General features: G+C 40.7%; 1 protein-coding gene across 1 annotated transcript; it reads right to left on the reverse strand.

Moving 5' to 3' along the window:
- Positions 1-578: 578 nt before the first annotated feature.
- Positions 579-21,476, reverse strand: KCNA3 (potassium voltage-gated channel subfamily A member 3). The gene is made up of 2 exons (XM_042953357.1): positions 18,048-21,476; positions 579-5,482 (listed from the first exon to the last, which is right to left on the reverse strand). The coding sequence occupies exon 1, from the start codon at positions 21,399-21,401 to the stop codon at positions 19,656-19,658; it is 1,746 nt and encodes a 581-aa protein (XP_042809291.1). The 5' UTR covers positions 21,402-21,476; the 3' UTR covers positions 579-5,482; positions 18,048-19,655.
- Positions 21,477-22,364: the final 888 nt, after the last annotated feature.

The raw sequence follows: 22,364 nt of genomic DNA on the forward strand, positions 1-22,364 counted from the left end.
TTTAAGGTTAGCAAAATTTAAATTCTGATATAATACAGCATATGTTCCACTTAATTATGCACAGTAACATTGCATTACTAGTGAGTAAAAGTACAGAACGTATCACAGACTGTTGATTTACAAGGGAAAGCAGTTAACAGTGCCTCTCTGTTGTTTAAAAAGAAAGAATAAAAATGTTGTATTATGTCATGAATTAACACATGAATCTTCTCTATATTCAAACTGAGCAGTCATCAGATTTTAATTTTATCAGGGAAATTACCTACTTTTTAAATATGGGGATAAACTTTACCATGTATTTGAACATGTATTAGAATGCAGGTATTAATCCTGTAGTCTAATATTTGATAACCAATTCTTTTTGAATAGTTAGAATAAGGAGTTTTCTTAAAATGAAGACAGTTTTTCTATCCTCTCCTCCTTCCCTGTCCTCTGCTAATCACAGCATACATGTGACGAAAGACAGTGGGCTGAAAATTGGTTACAGTGGTTGGTCTGACGGTACGTTTTCTCTGAATCAGAATGTTGGCCATTTCTTGGGTTATTGCTTCTTTCAACTGTTCAGAAGTCAGTTACTATGGTAGACTTTTTTTTTTTTTTTTTTTAAAGGAAATTAGAAAGCTAGGGAAGAAGATAACTTGTCTAGGGAAATTAGGGAAGAAGATAACTTGTCTAGGGAAATTAAGGAAGAAGATAACTTGTCTAGGGAAATTAGAAAGCTAGGGAAGAAGATAACATTATGACAACACGTGGATTTGGTGTCTATGATCAGGGTTGGTGGAGTTAATTATGTTCTAGATGGAAAATGTTTGGCTATCACCCTGTGGGAGGACTCTCTTTTGGAAGTATCTAACAAGGTCTGTTAATAGCAAAAAATGCCTCGTTCTCCAACTCTGAAATTTCCCAACATATCATGTAGAATTAGATTTCAGCTGAAGTTTTACAGCTAATGGCAAAATAACATAAGGGAGAACAGTGTAAAGAAAATGAGATTTGGAGCCATTTGATGGCCATATGGTCTTGAACAAGTCACTTGATCTTTCCACTGGTTGGTTAATCTCTAAACTTCAGATGCTATTATTACTTCATATGGATATTTTAAAGATTAAATAAGATGTGAATGATCTTTGCAAAGTATGAGATAAACAAATGTTAGACGTTCCTATGAAAAAATCGTATTTGGATGTCTGCATAATTACTATCTGTATACGATTTCAGAAATGGATTATTGTTATTATTACATTTAACATACTACATGGAAATACTACATACACTGTTTGCTTTCCCTTGTATACATATAGAGGAACTTTTTACCCCAAATTATGCCATTGTATGGGGTAGTTCCAAAAATGGTCTACACTGAACAAAAGAAGAGTATATTCCTATTTGGTTTATAGTCCTACAGTTTTAAAAACACTTTGACAATTAGTTTTAAGTCAACTAAATACTTAACCTTCCCGCCCCAAACCCAGCATTAAGAGATCACACCATGGATACAATTCACCAGAAGAGATACTACTATGGTTTGTTTCTGTATGGTCAGTTCACAAATTGTTGCAAGATACAATATGAACACAATTTGATAGAATCACCATTGAGCAAATTTCGTCAACTTTAAAAAAAATGGATAAAGTTACTTTTCACAAATATCACTAACACGAATATATAAGAGACTCAATTACACCTAAAGTGAAAATTCAGATTCACAAGACCAAAAATTATCAGATTAAATGTTTTAACGAATTGCTCGGCTAGTCAAAATATACATTTCCTATTGTGATAGAGGCCTTTAAAAACTGCCCCCTTTTCTGAATGGAAGGATAGAAGACTAGACCTCTGGACAAATAATCTCGTTATGACAAAATATTTCTAGATTATTCAAATGGACTGCTATCATTTTAACAATTTCCCTAGTGTCCATATTTTAGCATCTTTCTATCCTAATCTCTTTCTACCATAAAACCAGCAACCAGAATATACTCTTGGTTTTCAATGGGTATAATTATCTCTTATCTATGTTGTACAAAAGCTATAACCCTTCTTTTTCCAACTGTCCACAAAAGCCAAACAGAAGCGTTTGGGTTATCCCTGAATTTCGTTTCTCACTCCTGAGCGAAACTAATTACAACATGGCTCCATCAGGCCTCTTTTGTATTCACAAAAGTTTACAACATTTTGTGAATATTATTTCAAATTATAGTCATTTGAATTCTGGGACCAAAAACGGCGTTACCTTTTTAATGTGACAAAAACGCACCTTGCAGTCAGCTACAGTTCACTGGCAAGCATAATATATTTAATTCTGGTTTGCTAAGTGTTTATTAAACTACAAAGATTTAAACAGAAGATTCACTTGCACAGAAATTTTGTTTATATAGTAACTAACCCACCATTCAAGGATGAAATGATAAGTCATAATAGTTAAGCCATGGTCCAAATTAAAAGTTACATTTTTTAATGTCTTGCTGAGGTCAATTAGAAATATGAACGTTTGGATTTGTAGTCTGTTCAGTCATATGAACAGAGATCTGTGGCATCTTAGTGCCTGGAGAGGAGCAACATGTATGTGCATATCAGAATATTCTGGAAACATTATAGAATTTTCAAAGATATAAAGAAACGTACAGATTACTAAATTTCAAGTCTTCATTGCACGAATAAAGAAACTAGGGCTCAGAGAAGTCAAAGGGACTTTCCTAGGGCACATAAATTATTAGCAGAGCCAGCACTAAAGCAAAGACACTTGCTTAAGCTCTACCAAACTGCTTCTTGTGGGGAAAAAAAAATCAAGAGATCATAAGGCAAACATCCCCATCCTTCCAACCTTCTCCCACTTTCTAGTCCAGGATTATAATGTTGAGTGTGCAGTACAGCTCTGGAACTGTTTTTAGCATTTCATATGTAATTTCAAATCACATTAAGTTCTAATTAAATTGAACAAATAACCTCCTCTTCCTTTGCAGCTATTTCATTAATCTGTTTCCATTCTGCACAGTGGGTTTTCTACTTTTTCATGATCCCATTATGGGCCAGTGACAATTCTTAGAGGAGAAAAAACATCCTATTTCCTCTTCTCACAATCAATTTGAAGAATGGTATATTTATGACACTTTAAAGGTTTAAATCTTATTTCAATTTACTTTTTCCTTTGGAGATGCGTAAGAAAAATCTGAGTACTTTAAGTATTCTTCAAAGACTTTTCAAATGTGTATAAATGAGGATTTGGGGGCTGAGAATGGGCTTTGGGGATTATTTAACCCAGCACAACCACCTTGCAACTTAGGAAACTGTAGCCTAGCAACAGTAAGTGACTTATCTAGGGTCCCACAGGTAGAAAGTGGGTAAGAACTCTGGTTTCATGATATCTAGATCAATACTGTATTTTTACTACACATTTGGTGAACCATATCAGATATGACAGTTTACTCATCTGGTGCCATTCTGTGCTTTTATCTCAAAGTCCAGGTTTTGTCTTTATTTGAAACCGCGGCCTGTAATAATAATGCAGATATGATATTAAGTATACATGATACTTAAAGTTGTGTCATTGGTGTTTCCTGAAGGTAGTACCTGTGTCTATTTTTGTAACGCCTACCGATCCTTACTAAAACATGTGAATGTCTAAAACCCCTTATAGTACATTTAATTGGTTTGTTTCAATCATCCCAATAGTTGATGTGAATTACTTTAACTGCTGACAAGTCTGTGAACATCAGTTATGAGTATTAGGTGGCTGGAATGGATTGACAGTTCTCTGGGCCAGCGTCTCTTCTGTGTGTGCTAACAGAACAAAAACATGGTGGTGGCTTTGGCTATGTTTTCACTTTAATTACAAATCATTCAGTTGGGAGGTTCACATAGCTCAAATCTGAGATACTTAGCAGTCACTTACTTCACTTTTCCCGAGAGTGATCTGGTCTCAAAATTTTGACCACAGAAGAATTATCAGCAGATTGTGCAAAATTCATTGTAGGCATTGACTCAAAGAAAATTACCTGGATTTTATCTCCTACATCCTTTGCTGCTAACAGGTATAAGATTGTTTAGTTATCGATTCTTATATATTAACAATGAAACTCATCACCTGTATTTCCTTTTACATGGCATCAAAAAGTATTATCATCTTGGCTTTGCTACTGAAATATTTTGATGTAATTAAAATTCTACAAGCACTCTTATTAGAACAGTGTCGCTATGCATTTGAGTAACAGGAAATTGGTTATTTACGCATTTGCTCAGGTATGTTTCAAAAATAAAATATGAAAGTGAAAAAAAGTCTTCATTATACCAAATGTTCACAGTTTGACTTTCCATAAGGCTTATTAAATAATATACAAATAGCTACCATTCTGCTGAAATGTCACAGTAAATACATTAATAATGGCACAGAAGTGAAATGTCCCCAAATGGGAAATCATCTTCATGACCTCCTAAATCTCTTTTCCAACTAAAACTTTGCTTATTTTATTGAAAAAAGTTCCATTTCTAAAGGAATAACTTATAAAAATAGAGGATGAGTCAAGAAACCTTTTACAGGTACAATTTTGAAGGAAATTCTATACATTAGATGAAATATTATAATATATCTTCAAGAATGTGCTTTGTCTCACCACACCAAACATCATACGAAAACTAAACTGAGTGATTATAATATCTATGAACTGCTGAAAACTATAACCAAATATTAAAATTTTAGCTGAAATAGACAACTTAAACATAAGTACTAATATACTTTTAAATTTATGCTCAGCTAAAACCTACCTACGAGACAAATTTGCAAATCTATCATTTTGAGTCAAAAAAATAAAAGGATGTTGAATCAAGCAAGGCACATTTCTTTTAGGCCAGTCTGTCTTGAACACCATTCATCTGGGCACAGTGTAGATTTCACTTATTTATGTGTAAATGGGCCAATCTACGTAGGAGAGCCTTTGGTACAAAACACGCCTTCACAAATAAGGTTGCACATAAGCCAGAACACAGAAGATAACGTTACTATATCTCATGATTCAACACAGTCCAGTGATTAACTGAAAGAAGAAAACAGTACCAGTTGGCTTATTGGAAACAAACATTTAGGTTTTCTTTATCAGCAGTACTGACTAGTTTTTGAGTGATTCAATTTCACCAAAATGTCAAAAGGTTGAAATGATCCCTTAATATTTTCGAATGTTCTTCTTCATCTATCACTATCTTTAGTATTGCACACAATTCGAAGAGAATCCTCCAGCTTTAGAGCTGTTTCCTTTATATAAAGCATTTATTAGAGACATGTTATTTAATGTCAACTGAAACAAAAATATGCACTGGCAGACAGATCACTGCCCATCAGCGACAGGACCAACACAGCGTTCTTGATGTAGGCAATTTACACTTGATCTTAGCCAAAAGGCCGAGAAGCGATTGATGTAGGCAATTTAAAAATGAGGATCCTACTGGTCCGTGCAGCAATACAGTTCTCTATGTGGGACTCTTCAGGTATCTGTTGGACAGAGTAAGCACAATAATTTACTGTGTATTTAGTTTTTAAAAAAATTATAGACTTTATGTCAATATAAAATACTCTATTCATTATACTTTTCAAAATTTGGGGGGTTTTTTTTGCAGGTACCCTGAAAAGTTCAACCAATTTAATTTTCTAAACTTATCAAAAGCACTTAATTTATAAATTAGAAGAAGTTTCAGAGTATGCTGAAATTATGAGCTTTTTGTCCTTACATCCATCTATCTATCTATCTATCTATCTATCTATCTATCTATCATCTCTCTCTCTCTCTCTCTCTCTGTCTCTCTTTCTATCATCTATGAGAGAGAGCGTGTGTGCGAGGAAGAAGCTGAGGGAGAGAGAGAATCTTAAATAGGCTCCGTGCCCAGATCAGAGCCCAATGTAGGGGTGGCGGGGGCTCAATCTCACGACCATGAGATCATGATCTGAGCCAAAATCAAGAGTTCAAGAGTAGGATGCTTAACCCAGGCACCCTTTCCCCCCTTTTATCCTTATTAATACCCACTTCGAAATGGAGTCTAAACCAATGTGATTGTTTGCTTTTTCAACATAAAAATTTATCTTCACCTTTACAACCATCTGAAAGGTTCTGAGTGCCTGTTTTTATTTTTATTTATTTTTATTTATTTATTTATTTATTTATTTATTTATTTTAAATTTTTTTTTTTTAAACGTTTATTCATTTTTGAGACAGAGAGAGACAGAACATGAATGGGGGAAGGTCAGAGAGAGAAGGAGACACAGAATCTGAAACAGGCTCTAGGCTCTGAGCTGTCAGCACAGAGCCTGACGCGGGGCTTGAACTCACGGACCCCGAGATCATGACCTGAGCCAAAGTCAGACACCCAACCCACTGAGCCACCCAGGCACCCCCTGAGTGCCTGTTTTTAAAGAAAATATATGTATTAATTTTCTCAATGTACTTCCAAGGGTTTGTTTCTTTCCTGGCTGTATATCCCACTGTTGTAACCTAAGATGAGAACTCTTTTAAAGTGAATGGAAATCCCATGCTCAGGGTTCTGGAAAGGGGGTGGAGGAGTGAGGGTAGCAGCGGGAGGGAGGGAAGGAGATTATTTCCCATACATACTCCTGGTTTTAGCAGGTATCTGAAATCCAGTGGCAAATGCCTACCAGTGTTGATCTGGAACTTGAATGTGCTTTTTGTGGAAGAATCATCAACTCACAAAACCCAATATCATATGCCTACTGTGTACTTGGCAATCATTTAATGAAAAGTTTTCTTTATTGGCCTGGATTATACTGGATCATCCTTCATGAAAGAGAGAACTTCTTGACACTAATCTTTGGCCAAATAGCAAGAGTACACTCTTGCATCACAGTATTCTTAATTTTCATTATGAGCGTTTGAAAATTACAATGGTCTAATAGCTAGTAATGACTACCAATTACAAGAAATTACAAGTAACATGAATGATCTGGCATCCATTTCATTTCCTAAGTGCCTAGTTTCTGCTCAATGCTACTGTAGCTTTCATTATCTTGAGATGGTTCTATTAAGCTAGTCTTGTCTTGCTACTATTTACATCCTTTTTATATGAAAGGTTCAGCCTTTTTTTTTTTTTTTTTTAACCTCATGTGTCAGTGCCTGCCTCAAGGCTCTTGGGACTATTAAATAAGTAAGGTATAGCTCGGCATCCTAATAGACTGTAGGGGTGGAGGGAGTTGCAATTTAACAGAAACAAGAAATCAAAGTGATATTTGGATGCTAATCATGTTTACATTAGTGGCTAAGAAATGGGTTGAAGGGCTTACTTAGGTATCAAAATCAACTCTACAAAAACAGGGAAAGGAAGTATAACAGAAAATGGTGACTTATAATTGATGATATTTGACCAAATAAATGATTTAACATAAGAAGCAAGAGGGGCGCCTGGGTGGCTCAGTCAGTTGGGCATCTGACTTTGACTCAAGTCATGATCTCACGGTTTGTGAGTTCGAGCTCCGCATTGGGCTCTGTGCTGACAGCTCAAAGCCTGGAGCCTGCTTCGGATTCTGTGTCTCATTCTCTCTCTGCCCTTTCCCCACTTGTGCTCTCTGTCTCTCAAAAATAAATGTAAAAAAATTTTTTAAAAAAAGAAGCAAGAAAAGAGGATAAGAACAGTCAAATTTCTATAATTATCAAGCTTGTGAAAAAGTAATTAATACCTCCACCAAGGCCTAAACAAAAGAGATACAGAAACCCAACTTACCTGCTAGCCTTACTAATTTGTATTTCATGAGGAAAGGGTTACAATCATTCTATTTTACGGGAACTTTGTTTTTATGTGTTTATACTTTGACATCTATTAAATAACTTAGAGTTGGCTGCACACCAACAAGCTCTATGAATTCTGCCAACCAAATGGTAATGATTTAGCCAAAGGACTAGAAAATTTTCTTGTTCAATTATGCATAATTCTCTGATTGGCCTCTTGGAAATTATGTACTCTTGGCAAACAAAAAAAGTTTAAACTCAGTCATTAGAGTTGCTAATGTGTTAAGACATGAGCTTTGATGGGGCACCTGGGTGGCTCAGTTGGTTAAGTGTCTGACTTCGGCTCAGGTTATGGTCTCGTGGTTTGTGAGTTTGAGCCCTGCGTCTGGCTCTGTGCTGCCGGCTTGGAGCCTGGAGCCTCTCTGGATTCTGTGTCTCTCTGTCTCTGTCTGCCCCTCCCCAACTTGTGCTCTCTCTCTCTCAAAAATAAATATTAAAAAAATTTGAAAAAGACATGAGCTTTGTCAAAAATCTGCAAAGTCATGGGAAAATGAGCTGTGAGGTGTAATCACAGCAATATTTAGGTCTGCTAATAATAAATATCCTTAAATCACATTGTGACCTAGTAAAATAAATTGATTTTTAGAATAAGTTAAAATGGTTGCAGGTAAAAGATTTATAGAATACAGGTGTAAAGCAATTCAAACACAGTTCTTCCCTGGAGAAACTATTTTTGCCTGTGGTTTTTAGTCACCCACTACCTTTTGAAATCCAGGACAGTGTCACTCTTGTTTAACATACTTTTTATTATAATTTCTTACAGAGGTAATCTGTTGGTGAATACCTGAATTTTTTTTGTCCTATAGTCATACATGAGGTAAATGTAAAATGTAATGGTATGTGAGGCTGCCGCTTATAATTTCTAATACCTTGGCCATTCCAGCTTTTAACAGAAAATCCAGTAAAAACCCATACTAGGTTAATATTATATATATATATATATATATATATATATATATATATATATACACACACACACACACACACACATATATATATAAAATACTAGGTTAGTATTATATAATAATATATAATATTATAATATATAATTATACGTAATAATATATATAAGATAATATAAAATAATATATAATAATATTATACAATATATAATATATATTATATTATATAAATAATATATATTATATATTATATAATAATATATATTATATAATAATTATATAATATATATAAAATTAACTTAGTATTATATTAACCTGTACAGGTTAATATACACTAGGTTACTATATATACTATATATATATATATATCAACAATAATTCTTCAAACCAGAAAAAAAACAGGAAAAAATAAGAAATGAAAATTACTCATTCCAATCCTCTATTTTGTGTCATTCCTTTAAAAAGTCCTGACAACGTGCCCTCAGAAAAGAAATGATCTCTGTCCTATGTGAGCTTCATTATATAAAGTGAGGGAGGCAAACAGAGTTTCTGTCTTCTGTTGGTCTCCATATGTAATCTGAAGCGTATACGTCAGTTTTCTTTAATTTAGGGACATGTTTCGTGAGGAAATTGTTCCATGTAGAGGTACAGAGGCAACACCTAGTCAAGTTCCGGTCGGATGTGCCTGAGAAATCCAGGGAGAGCAAATCCAGGAGCAGCGTGGAAAAAGTTCCCTTCTATTCATATCTGGAGAGTCCCCATTTCCTACTACACAGGGAAGTGCCTCTGTTACAAGATTACCTAAAATCCCACAATACTATTACCTCAACTCTGCGGTACTCCTTTACAGCAATGCTTTCATTTAGACTCAGTAATTCCATACTACACACCTTGGTTTTCCAAAGCTTCTAAGAATTTCCCAGTACCAACATGTACTACTACTGATGCCTCTCACCTATCTTATTTAGAAATGACCTATGTTTTGCCACTGTAAAAGTCACTCTGAGGGGCGCCTGGGTGGCTCAGTCGGTTGAGCGTTCGACTTCGGCTCAGGTCATGATCTCACGGTCTGTGAGTTCCAGCCCCATGTCAGGCGCTGTGCTGAGCTCAGAGCCTGGAGCTTCGGATTCTGTATCTCCCTCTCTCTCTCTGCCCCTCCCCCACTCATGCTCTGTCTCTGTCTCAAAAATTAATATAAACATTAAAAAAAAATAACAGTCACTCGGAGAATCTGCTCTTACTGCTCTTGGATTCAATGTCCCCATCTTCTCTTTCATATATGAAAAAGTCCCTTTAAAAAAATAACCGATTTTTGTGAGCCTACCATATAACTTGACAATTACATCAAAATTTACTTTGTAAAAGCAATTATTTTACTCAGTAAGGTCACAACTACAGTAATGTAATTCTTCAAGGTGATTCATTGATGAAATATCTAATGCCTTATTTAATCAGCTTCCAGAGTAATGGAAATCCCATGGATATATTAAGACTCACCATTAACTGAAAGCAAGAGTGAACTTACAGAAAGGTTTCTTAGAATGTTGGCTAGATAGGTAAGTTCCTATAGATATCACTTACGTGTTCTGATTTTTGCTATACTATGTAAGCCAATCAGTCAACAAATATATATTGAGTATCATTTATAAACAGCATTTTATTACCGGCTAGGGTAGGAAACACAGTCTCTGTGAAGCATTCCAACTCTAGGTAGCCATGGTGATTACGAGCGGTATCTCTTACAATGTTATATTTAAATTATTTATGTTAAGGAACTCTACCCCCACAATTGGGTAGTACTTTGTGGGTAAAACCTGCTGGAGCATGTTCTACCAAATGGAAGCCCTCCCCAGTGAACCAATTATTAGAAATTCTATCCAAAAGAGCACGGTGAGGGGGCGCCTGGGTTGCTCAGTCAGTTAAGTGTCTGACTTCAGCTCAGGTCATGATCTTGAGGTTCGTGAGTTAAAGCCCCGTGTCAGGCTCTGTGCTGACAGTTCAGAGCCTGGAGCCTGCTTCGAGTTCTGTCGCGCGCTCGCGCTCTCTCTCTCTCTCTCTCTCTTTGCCCCTTCCCCACTTGTTCTCTGTCTCTGTCTCTCTCAAAAATAAAATAAATGTTAAAAAATAAAAAACAAAAAAGCATAAGGGGTATAAGCCTCACAGTGATAGACTGAAGCACAGATACACAACATGAAAATTTTGCTTATAGTTTAAAAACACTCAAATTGGAATTTCCTTCCTCTCATCCCTTCCTTGAACAAAGACTTATTAAGCACCAACTTTATTCCAGGCAATATTCCAGATCCTGGGGGATATAGTAGCAACGAAAGACAAAGGTCACTTATGCTCATGGAAGGGAAAGGAAGATGGACAATAAACAAAAAGCAAGTAAGATTTCTAGTATGTTAGAGGAGGGAATATACAAGGCAGAGAAAGGCTAAAGGAGAGTGCTGTGGGGGCTGCAAGTTTAAACAGAGTGGCTGGGGAAGGCTTCACTGAGGCAGTGACAGCTACGGAGCTGATGGAGCCAGCCACGCAGAGATCAGATGTTAGAGCGTTCCAGGCATTTGGAACAGTGGTACAAAGACCCGAGGCGGAGCGTGCCTGGTGTGTTTGAGGAAGGGCAAGGAGGCCGGCACAGCTGCTGTAGAGGATCAAAGGGGAGAAGAGTCAGAAATGAGGTGAGAAGGGTGAGGGTAAGACGAGGTAGAAAAGGTAGGGCCTTGCAGGCCACTTGAGGGCTTTTAGTGTGTAGTCTGCGGGAAATGGAGAGCCAGATGGGAGTTTTGCCACCACGAAGTGACATGATCTGACAAATGTTTTAAAAGGTTCTCTGGCTGCTACATTGAGAACAGACTCCAGCAGGGGAAAGGATGAAGGATGGGGTACAGTCAGGAGGGTACTCTAAAAATCCAGGTGAGGGGCGCCTGGGTGGCTCAGTCAGTTAAGCGTCTGACTTCAGCTCAGGTCATGATCTCACAGTTACTGAGTTCGAGCCCCGTGTCCGGCTCTATGCTGTCAGTGCAGAGCCTGGAGCCTGCTTCGGATTCTGTGTCTCCCTCTCTCTGCCCATCCCCTGACTGTGCTCTCTCCTTCTCTCAGAAATAATAAATGAATAAACTTAAAAAAAAAAAAACCCAGGTGAGAGATAATGATGGCTTAGAATAGGTGGCTGCAGAAGTAAGACTCCAGAAACATTTTAAGAGAGGAGCCAACAGGATTTGCCAATAGCTTGCAAAAGCGGTATGACAGAAAGAGAGGAATCTACAATAATTCCAAGGATTTTTTTTAGCTTGAATAATGGGAAGATTGAAGTTATAGTCACAGAGAGGGGGAAAAGGGCAAGAGACAGGATTGGTGGCAAGGGTGGTGCAAGAGAGGGAAGCTCAGTTTTGGACATACTAAGTTTGAGAGATCAGATGTCTAAGTAAAGATGTCAAGTAGAGAGCTGGAAATGCAATCTGAAGTTCAGGGGAACGGTGCGGGGGGGGGGGGCGGAGAGAGAAATTTACATATAGATAGTCTAAAGCTATGAGAGTAAGACGGGATATAGAAAGAAAAGAAGTCTAAGGACTAAGCTGTGGCCCACGGGGCTCTCAAACATTAAGACTCAGGGGAGATGAGAAAGAACCAGCAAAAGAGATTAAAAAGGAGAGAGAAGAGAGGTAGTGAGAAAACACACAGTGTTGGGTCCTAAAGTCAAATGAAGCAATTCTTTGCAGGAGGAAAGAAGTATTCCACAGTGCCAAAGGCTTCTGATGAGTCAAATGAAACAAGCACTGAGAAATGACCATTGGGTTTAGCTATCAGAGGTCACCAATGACCTTGAAAAGTACACTTTCAGAAGTGACAGGGGTGAAAGTGTTTGGAGCAGATTTGGGAGCGAATGGTAAGGGATTCCATGATGAACGAAGAGTGATACAGTCCCTGCTCTCATAGAAGAGATAGATTAATCATATAACACAAATAAATATAAAGTGACAGCCATGCCAAGAACACATCGTATATTCAATTAATTCTAAGACACACTTTTTCAGATTTGAGAACCTATGAAATCAGGATGTACCTTAAAATCACTGGTACTTTCCCTCATAATTGGCAGTTCTTCTTTTTTTAATGGCACATAGAATAGTGGTGGTTCTTAAGGGACCTTAAATTTGATGAAGGGTACCCTAAATGGGGAATTGATAAAACCAGAGTCATGAGAGATAACTTGGAAGTATTGAAGTAAAAATAGAAGTTAAGAAAGTGAGGAGGGGGCTAGCAGTGGGAACATCTGCAAAGATCCCCATAGATGAAGGGGGAAAGGGAACCAATCCCATAAGTGGATGAAGATCAGGGCTGAGAGAGATCATGTGTGGCCATGAAAGCTATGTGAAACCTTTGGATCTCTATCCCCAAAACAAGAAAAAGACCTTCAAAGAATTCTAAGTAGGGGCAGGTGATGTAATCGGATTTGAGTCTCAAAAAGATTCTTCTGGCTACCAGGGGGAGAATGGTCAGACTGGCCACAGGACATGTAAGGAGGCCAGTCAAGAGACCTTAGCACTTACCCAGGATAGAGAGGAGAGTAGTGTGGATTAAAGTGGTGGTGACAGTGATGCAGAAAAGTAGATTATTTTTAGGGGTATTTAGGAAGTGAAATGATTAAACTCAGTGACAGACTGAATGTATTTACTTATATGAATCTACTATTACATTAATAAACACATTGAGAACACTAGGCAATAAATCTGCCTCTTAAGCAAGGCTATAAAAAAATAAAAATGCTTTGTAAATGTGAATGAATGAAAACCAGTATTTTGGAAATTCACCAATTTTATATGGTTTAGATCTCTGGACAGAAAGTAAATATATCTTAGGACAGAAAATAACAGGTGAGGTGTGTGTGTGTGTGTGTGTGTGTGTGTGTGTGTGTGTGTGTGTGTATAACAAATTACCCTTACTGGATTCTTTTCCAAATTAAATCATATGTTTAATTTAAGGAACATGTTTAAATGTATAAAAATAAGAACTTTAGGATTCAGAGAGAATTTCCATAAAGAACAGGAGTTTAAAATAAACTTGACAACAAAACCAATGCTGACTGACATGTAACACACAAGTGCAATGCTAGCTTTCATTCTAGAAATTTAGTGGGAATCTCAAAAGAGATTCCCAAGAGCCTTTGTGCTCTGATGGAAGGGGTAAGGGTGAGGCTGGGGGCTCACTGAAAAAGAAAAAGCTCTTCTCCACTCCTAACCTCCATGCTGGGGGCATGATCTGCAGAGTCAGAGCCCTGCATGCCCATATTTATTCATGATGTTCTCCAGACATGATGAAACATCATTTTTCGTGCATTTAAGTGCCATCTTTCTCACAACCAGGATCCCAGGATTTACTTTTCAGGCTAGAGCTCCTATTCTGCATGCTTTAGGTTGCAGCAATAATAAAATGGCTCCCAAGAAAATGATGGAGCCTCTTTTCCAGATCTCCTCTTTAATGTATTTGATGGTTTATGGTGCAAAATTTGAAACGCAAGGAAAAACACATCCAGTACAAAAAAGGGGGGAAAAAGAGGAAAACCACAAAAACGTTTCTCTGTAAAATGTTTTTTCTTTACAGTTCTGAAGACAAAATTAGTTTGCGGCATCACTGAAGACGAAGACAGATATTTGAGAACTTCCTGACCTCTCTGAGTCGGTTAAATGAAATTTGCAAGGTGGATGTGAGTATATAAAGAATATTATTATCATGTACTCTATAGCAATGGCCATTTTCTGGCAGGAGGTTAGGAGCTGAGTCATGATAGCCCAGGGTTTGGGCTCTGCATGGCTTCCCCTCCCTTCTTCCTGCCTTTTCTGATTTGCCCTCTCTCGAAGGTTTTCAAGTACTCCCTGCAAGTTAGGGAAAACAAGTGACTTCAGGGACTTCATTAATATATATAAAACAAAATACAGAAAATTAGTAGCACCAAAGCAACAGTCTTACCCTCCTTCATTCAAAAGGTGAAATAATTAAAAGAAAAAAAAAGAAAAAGAAAAAGAAAAAGGAAAAAAAGCCCCACCCTAAAATGCAATCCCTAAATATCCTCTGTCTCATTCTTGTGCTCCTCACATCTATCTCACAGTGTTTCCATAAGTCTTCGAATTGATGGGGGAGGGGCAGGTGTACTTCTCTGCATTTCTTAGTGGGAGGGGTTATTCACAGCTGAGAGGTGGGAAGGACTTGGAACTGCTATAGAAAATGTTGAAATTTTAAATGTATAGAAGTCATTAAGTTATAGTTATGGTTCTCAAAGGAATAGATGATTGGTATTTTATATTGAATTTAGATACAATCGCTCAAGCAGTTGCTTGAGTACATTTTATGCCAAAGAGGTAAACACCAGTTTCATATAAACAAACCATGACTTTAAATTGCTTCATACTCGGCATTTAAAATTTCAATCCCAGAAATTTTATTTCAAAATTCAGAAATAACTGATAGAACGCCTCCTCATATTTGTAGCTGTTTGTTATAATAGTTGGTGGGCACTAAAATTTGGTATAATATCAGCTTAAAAGCACCATAAAGGAAATAAATAGCAATGCTGTTATTTTCATCTCTGGATTCACCAGCTGTGGGGTATGTACATTTTTCCCAGGGTGTTGATGGATGTGCCCTGTTCCAGTCACACCTCCTCTCATGAATCTTTTGTACACACAGACATATGTATACTTTTCAACATCTAAGACGTGCACTGAGCTCAACAGTGAAGCCTGTGGTTTGGCAAAGCTGACTGATATATGTGGACTTAGACTCATTTGCATTTTGCTGTAAGCCCAAATCACTATCCATTTTCATTTTCTAAATGATTTAGGACCTTAGAGAAGGGGCTACAGCTATTATGTGGGCCAAAATTATATTCTATTGTTTCTTTGAGCACAGATGCTCTTAAAGATCCATGGAGTTATTAGGTAAGGCAATCATGTCACAAATTTCAATGAGCTCGCAATCTCCTTGTGCTTTCAATCCTTTTGTTCTAAGTAATTTCTCCTTTCTCAAGAGAGAGTCAAAATATTTATACTACTTGCTGCCATCGTTCTTCAGTAACCTAGGCAAAATATGAGGAGATGGAAAAAATAACACTTTGCATAGTACTATCGATTGTAGATTAAAGCACATGAAAATAGAAAATTAATCTTAAAACTGAAAAATATCTATTGCCCTAGCAGGTATCACTACTATGACTAATTATACTTTCTGAGTATAATATTAAATCCAGACAAATCAATAATATAAGAAAGTGATCTTTTATTACTAGAAAAGTCAATCTCTTTGTTCAATTTAAATACCTGATACTTGATCCCTATGGTTAAAAGTATCTGATGTTTAGAAAGGGTTAATTTTCAATATACTGCATAAAATAGGTTTCTGGAGATATATTCTTTACAGAAATTCATTAATTAGTAACATGGGCTGAAGTCAAACCTAAAAGCATAAGAAATTTATTTTCTCAATCTCTTTCAAGTCACCCAATAAAAGGAATATGGGTTTGGGGGCCAGAAGGACCTGGCTTTAATCATAGCTGGGTTTCTGGCTAGCTGGGAAGTCTTTGGGAAATCACTTAACCATAGCCATCTAGTTTTTCCCCTCCTAGAGTGGGGTGAATACCACTTACCTTGCAGAGCTGAGAACATCCAGGACATGGTAATTAAATGGTAATTACTATTGTTACACAGAAAGTAAATAGGAAGACACTGATTATTTATGTATGTCATATCATTTGCAAACCTCAGTAGTAATTATACAATGCTTGTAAGTAACAATCACAATAATAATGTAATCTCTTGGCAAAATCTCTGCTGCATGCCATGCAATTATTTTTTTCTAAGTATCATGCCTGTATCAACATTTAATATTCACAATTCTACGAGGTACCATTTCTTATCCTCAGTTTACAAATAAGGAAACAGGCACAGAGAGGTTAAGTAATTTGCTCAGTGTCACACAGCATAGCCAGGATTCAAACCCTAGCAGTCTGACTGCAGAGCTTATGCTTTAAATCACTTCATTAAAAACCTTAAAATAACCTTAATGTAAGATTAGAGCCATTCACTCGTCAAATATGTACTGAATACATAGAAAGTGCTACATTTTGTGGTAGGCACTAGTATCCAAAACTTTGTCAAGATACAGAACCTATACCTTTTAAGGAGCTTTTAGTTTGGCAACTAGAACATAATTATACTATGTCAAAGTTATGATTCAAAAAGCCATTATTTCTCTGGATTGAAGAAAAAGGTCTTCTTCATATTACTATTAATAATCATACAATTCTAAAAATTATGGTACAACCATAATTTACTCACACAACAAAGCAAGGTTTCTATATTTTCAAATAAAAAAACGAATAAAGGGTCACTGCACTTTGTTCATCTTCACGTCCAGATCTTTTAAGAACAGACACAAAAATTATTCTTACGTTATTACTATAGTGTGTCTAACAGTTTACCACCAAAATGGGTCACAAAAAGAATGTCTGGTCATTAAGAACACCAAGAGTTTGATCAAAAGGTAGATCAGTGGTGAAAGCAACTCTAACAAGTAGCAAAGGAAACTAGATAAAGGAGTCCTATTTGCATGCACGTACAGAGAAAGCAATGAACATGCATATACTTTTCCTGCCTCTATTATTTGTCTGTTCCTTCCTCTTCCCCCTCATACAGTCTTCATTCTTTTTCACTGTCTTAAATACACAAACAATAAAGTAAGTAGGCTTCTGACTACCTGAAAATATGAGTTTTAGACTCAGGGTTACTCTAATTTACTCTAAGATAGAATAGTTAGTCATACCCTATCAATATCAAGAAACAATTGTGGACAATGTATAACATATAATACATATAATGTATATAAACTAAAATGGTTTTGTTAAAATACATTAAACACATTTGTTACCCTTATTGTAACCTTAACCACTTTTTATTGAAAAGAACCGTACTGCTGCGTATGACTAACTGTGTAAGTTAAAATTGGGCCAATAATCTAACAGCAGTAGGTTCTGCCTTTTATCCTTTTTTAAGGGGAAACAGGTTGTGCAGAAGCCAAGAGGGTTAGTAGAAGGAATGGAATCATTTTCATTTCAGTTTGGGTGAAGGTTATTCTGTAGAGCGATGACTTCCCCCCTGCCATCCGTTTGCCACAGACAACAGAAACCAAAGGACAGTTAACAAAAGGGAAATCAAATGGAAAAGATGTTGTAACTGATCATTAAAAGGCACTTGCACGTAATTAATATGAAACTACTGGGTTTGCAAGTAGCACCAACCCAAACAGGAACAGCATTTCCCTGGTTCCCTGTACAAAGAGGGAGAGCTCTCAGTACCCCCACAGTGCTCACCTGATTCTCTGTGTGTCTTCTGGCAACCCTGGTGTGTGGCTGAAACTTGCAGGTATTTCCCCAAGATTTGGTTACTTCCCATCCGTCTTTTTTATTGATTGTCTGCAATTCCCTCAGTTAAAAAGCGTGCATCCTTTATATTTTTAAAGTTTGCTTAGCTTTTCAAGTGCTCTTGTGGGATCTGGAGTTTTTTTTTTTTTTTTTAAGAGGAAGTCTCAAGGTCCCTTGCAGTAAGGTTTCAGGTACACTGATTGGATCTTTCATATGCTTATGTACAGAACGCTTTTACATTTGCTTTTAAATTTCATCTGTTGGCTTGAAACTTCCTGGAGGAAGAAAACAGCATCCTTTTAAATTATTGCCTAATTGTTGGCATTGAATTCAAATCATGCCTCATTGTGGTGTATATCTAACATTCCAAAGGCAATATTTTCCTTCTCGATTCAATCATTATGAGATGATATCAATGATTTTCTGTAGTAAAAAAATAACGCATTTTGTGATTCATTTCACCACCCTCAGATTCTCAGACATAACTTTATTTGTGCGGTTTATTCAAACAGTGGTTTTCCTTCCGACATCCTGTAAGTAGGAACCATCTGGAAAGGTTACTGTGGAAACGGCAGGGGCTAGGGGGTGGGGCTACAGAGCAAGAGATGCCATGACAACCTTTTTCGGGTTTCCCAGGAAACATGGGTTGCTATGGGAACTGCATCAGTCAGGTCCGAATTAGTAACTTCCGCTGGAAGGAGTGTCTGCCACTTTAATCTTCTTGTGATACTGCAGAAGCTTATCTCGCAGACGCGTTAGGAATTTTGTTTGTTTCTCTCAGCAGCGCTGAAAACATCTGTTTCTACACTTTGGTAGATGTTGCTTGGAACACACACACAGAAGTTCAGAGGAATCTGTTAGTCTACCCCTTTCGAAATGCTCAACAAGCCCCAAAGAGTTGCAACCGATTAGTCAGATCAGGACATCTCAGGCATTTCCCTTCGTTCAAAGTTGTATATATCTTTAAAATTCCGGGAGGGGTTCCGAATAGAAGAAATCCCAGTCAAAAACCAAAGAAACTCACGGGGGGTTTACAAGTCATTTTTCTAATCAGACTTCTCATCCACACATCCACAGCGTAGGCAATTGAACTAAATACTCAATAATGTTGAACAGTCCATCACACTGAAGCATCCTTTAAGTACGTGCCAGCTTTACTTAGTAAAGAAACAAGTGTCTTTTAATTCTGAGGTTAGGCGGTTACTCTAACTGTTCTTTAATTTCATTTCCTCCCAGGATGTACAGCTGCTTTTTGTTTGTTTGTTTGTTTGTTTTAGAGGGTGTGTACTAGAAATCAAGTTTAAAGTAAGTTTGTTCTTTGCAATATTAGAGAGAGGGGGAGAAAACAATGGAGAGCTGAGAGAATGCAGCCCACTTGCAAAACAGACACCTGTTTCAGTATGAAGCAGTAGGGAGAGGGAAAATGAAGTGTGCGTTCCACTTCTTCATGTCCTTTCCTTGATGAATGGTCTGGAAATGTATAAAACAAGGGCATACACAGACCAAGGGGGCACGTTCCACACAATACTGAGCACAGCATGTCACTTGTATCATATATTAAACGTCAGTAAATATCTTTTTGATGTTGACACAGGAGTTGGGATTATTGTTCGTGGTGCAGGTGGCAGTGGAATTGCCCGTTTTGAAAGGGGTCTGGGGGAAAGCGCTATGGTTCATGCCCCCCTCTTCGATCACCATATACTCCGACTTACTCAGAGTCGAGTTACTCCTTGCTTTTCGGAGCTCCTCCGCCGACGAGGAGAGGTGCTGGCAACTTCCCACGTGCATGTACTGGGCTTGTTCTTCCCCTTCTGTCTCCCGGTGGTAGAAGTAATTGAAGTTGGAAACAATCACAGGGACTGGCAAAGCAATGGTCAAGACACCAGCGATGGCACAGAGCGACCCCACAATCTTGCCCCCTATGGTCACCGGGTGCATGTCACCGTAACCTACTGTTGTCATGGTTACCACTGCCCACCAGAAGGCATCCGGGATACTGCTAAAACCTGAAGTGGGGTCGTCTGCCTCGGCAAAGTAGACCGCGCTGGAGAAAAGGATGACCCCGATAAAGAGGAAAAAGATAAGCAAGCCCAGCTCCCGCATGGAAGCCTTCAGCGTCTGGCCCAGGATCTGCAGCCCCTTGGAGTGCCGGGAGAGCTTGAAGATGCGGAAGACGCGCACCAGCCGGATGACCCTCAGGATGGCCAGGGACATGGCTTGCTGTCCATTGCCCTGTCGCTCAGCCAGCTCGGTGCCCAGAGTGATGAAATAAGGGATGATGGCCACGATGTCTATCAGGTTCATGATGTTTCGCGAGAAGGTGGCTTTGCTGGGGCAAGCGAAGAACCGCACCAGCAGCTCAAAGGAGAACCAGATGATGCACAGGGTCTCCACCACGAAGAAGGGATCCGAGAAGCTGGAGGCTCCGGCGGGCGCCCCCGACGTGCTGTTGCCGGCCGCCTCGAACTGCTCCTGCGACGACGCGGCGGGGTAGTCCTTCTCGTCGCGGAACTCGGGCAGCGTCTCCAGGCAGAAGATGACAATGGAGATGAGGATGACGAGCACGGACACGATGGCGATGCCCCGCGCCGGCCCGGAGCTCTCCGGGTACTCGAAGAGCAGCCACACCTGGCGCTGGAAGTCGTGGCGGGGCAGGGGCCGCTCCTCCTCCCGCAGGAAGCCCTCGTCCTCGCGGAACTTCTCCATGGCCTCCTCGCCCAGCTGGTAGAAGCGGATCTCCTCGGAGAAGATGTCGATGGGCACGTTGACCGGCCGGCGGATGCGGCCGCCCGACTGGTAGTAGTAGAGGATGGCGTCGAAGCTGGGCCGGTTGCGGTCGAAGAAGTACTCGTTGCGGAGCGGGTCGAAGTACCTCATGCGCCGCTTGGGGTCGCCCAGCAGCGTCTCCGGGAACTGGCAGAGGGTCTTGAGCTGCGTCTCGAAGCGCAGCCCGGAGATGTTGATCACCACGCGCTCCCCGCAGCAGTCCTGCTCGCCGGCGGCCGGCAGCGCGGGCGGCAGCGGCTCGTAGCGGTCGCGGTCGCAGCCTCCGCCGCCGCCGCAGCCGCCCTGCGGTGGGCCCCCGCCGCCGTCGGCCGCCTCCGGCTCCAGCAGGTGGTCCCCGGGCACCACCGTCATGTCGGGCGGCAGCTCGGGGCCTGCGGCGGGCTCGGCGTAGCCGGGGTTCACCAGGGTGTGGGCGCCGCCGCCGCCGCCGCCGCTCGCGGGGCTCTGGGGAGGGTGGGCGCGGTGGCGGGCGGAGGGCGGCGGCGGTGAGCGCAGCAGGCTGAGGTGCTCGTCCATGCGGCGGGAAGAGGCGGCGGCGCGGGCCGCGTCGCTCCTCCTCGCGCTCCCCGCCCCTCCGCCGCCTCCGCCCCCGAGCCGGGCCCGCCGCCTGTTGCTGCTGCTGCCGCTGCTGCTGCCGCCGCCGCCACCGCCGCTGCTGCCGCCGTGAGGCTCAGTGTGACTCTGGCGCGGTCCGCCCGGCTCCTCCGGGAGAAGCCTCCTCCTCCTCCCCCGCCTCCGCGCTCCCCCCGCCCCTCCCCGGCCCCTCCCCCGCGGGGCGCGCGCCCGCCCCTCCGCGGCCCCTCAGGATGCCCGCCCACCGCGCGGGCGCGCGCCCCGCTACCACCCCGCGCCGCGGCCGCGGGCCCGGCCCCTCTCCACCCGCCGCCTCACCCCTTGTGGCCGCCCGTGGCCTTCGCTTTGCGCCTCCGCGTGCCCTCGAGCCCCCGGCGGGCCGAGGCGGCCCTCGGGGAATCCGGCCCCCGGTCAGTGCTCCCCTCGCGTCCGGCCCGCGAGGCTTCTCGGCCGGCCTGGGCCACCCCGCCGCCCCGCGAGCGGCGGCCTTCTCGTCCTGCACGCGCCGCCTGGGCCCGCCCGGGGAGGAGGGCCCCGTGGGGCCGGGGCGGGCGAGGAGGGAGGACGGAGATGCGCCCCGGGCCCGGAGCGTGGTGGACCTAGGGAGTGACAGGCCCGGTGGGCGCCCTGGGGGAAGAGGCCAGTCTGCTGCCCACACCCTGAGCCCACTGAAGCTGGAAGACCGCCAGGCCTGGAGCGCTCTGAACAGTTTAGGTCCTCTGTGCATGAGAAGCCCAACGGAGTAATAGGTGCTGATGAGTTTCGCACCCGGAGTCTGAAGAAAATGAGTCATTAAAGGCATTCAGGGACTTTGCTGTGTAGGGAGAGACTAGTTCTCACTAATGGTAATGGCTGAGATTTCAGCCCTTGGGAAAAATCAAGGACCAAGTTCCTGGTTGCGATTGG

The sequence above is a fragment of the Panthera leo genome, chromosome C1, assembly GCF_018350215.1.
Source record: "Panthera leo isolate Ple1 chromosome C1, P.leo_Ple1_pat1.1, whole genome shotgun sequence".
Taxonomy (NCBI): Eukaryota; Metazoa; Chordata; class Mammalia; order Carnivora; family Felidae; genus Panthera; species Panthera leo.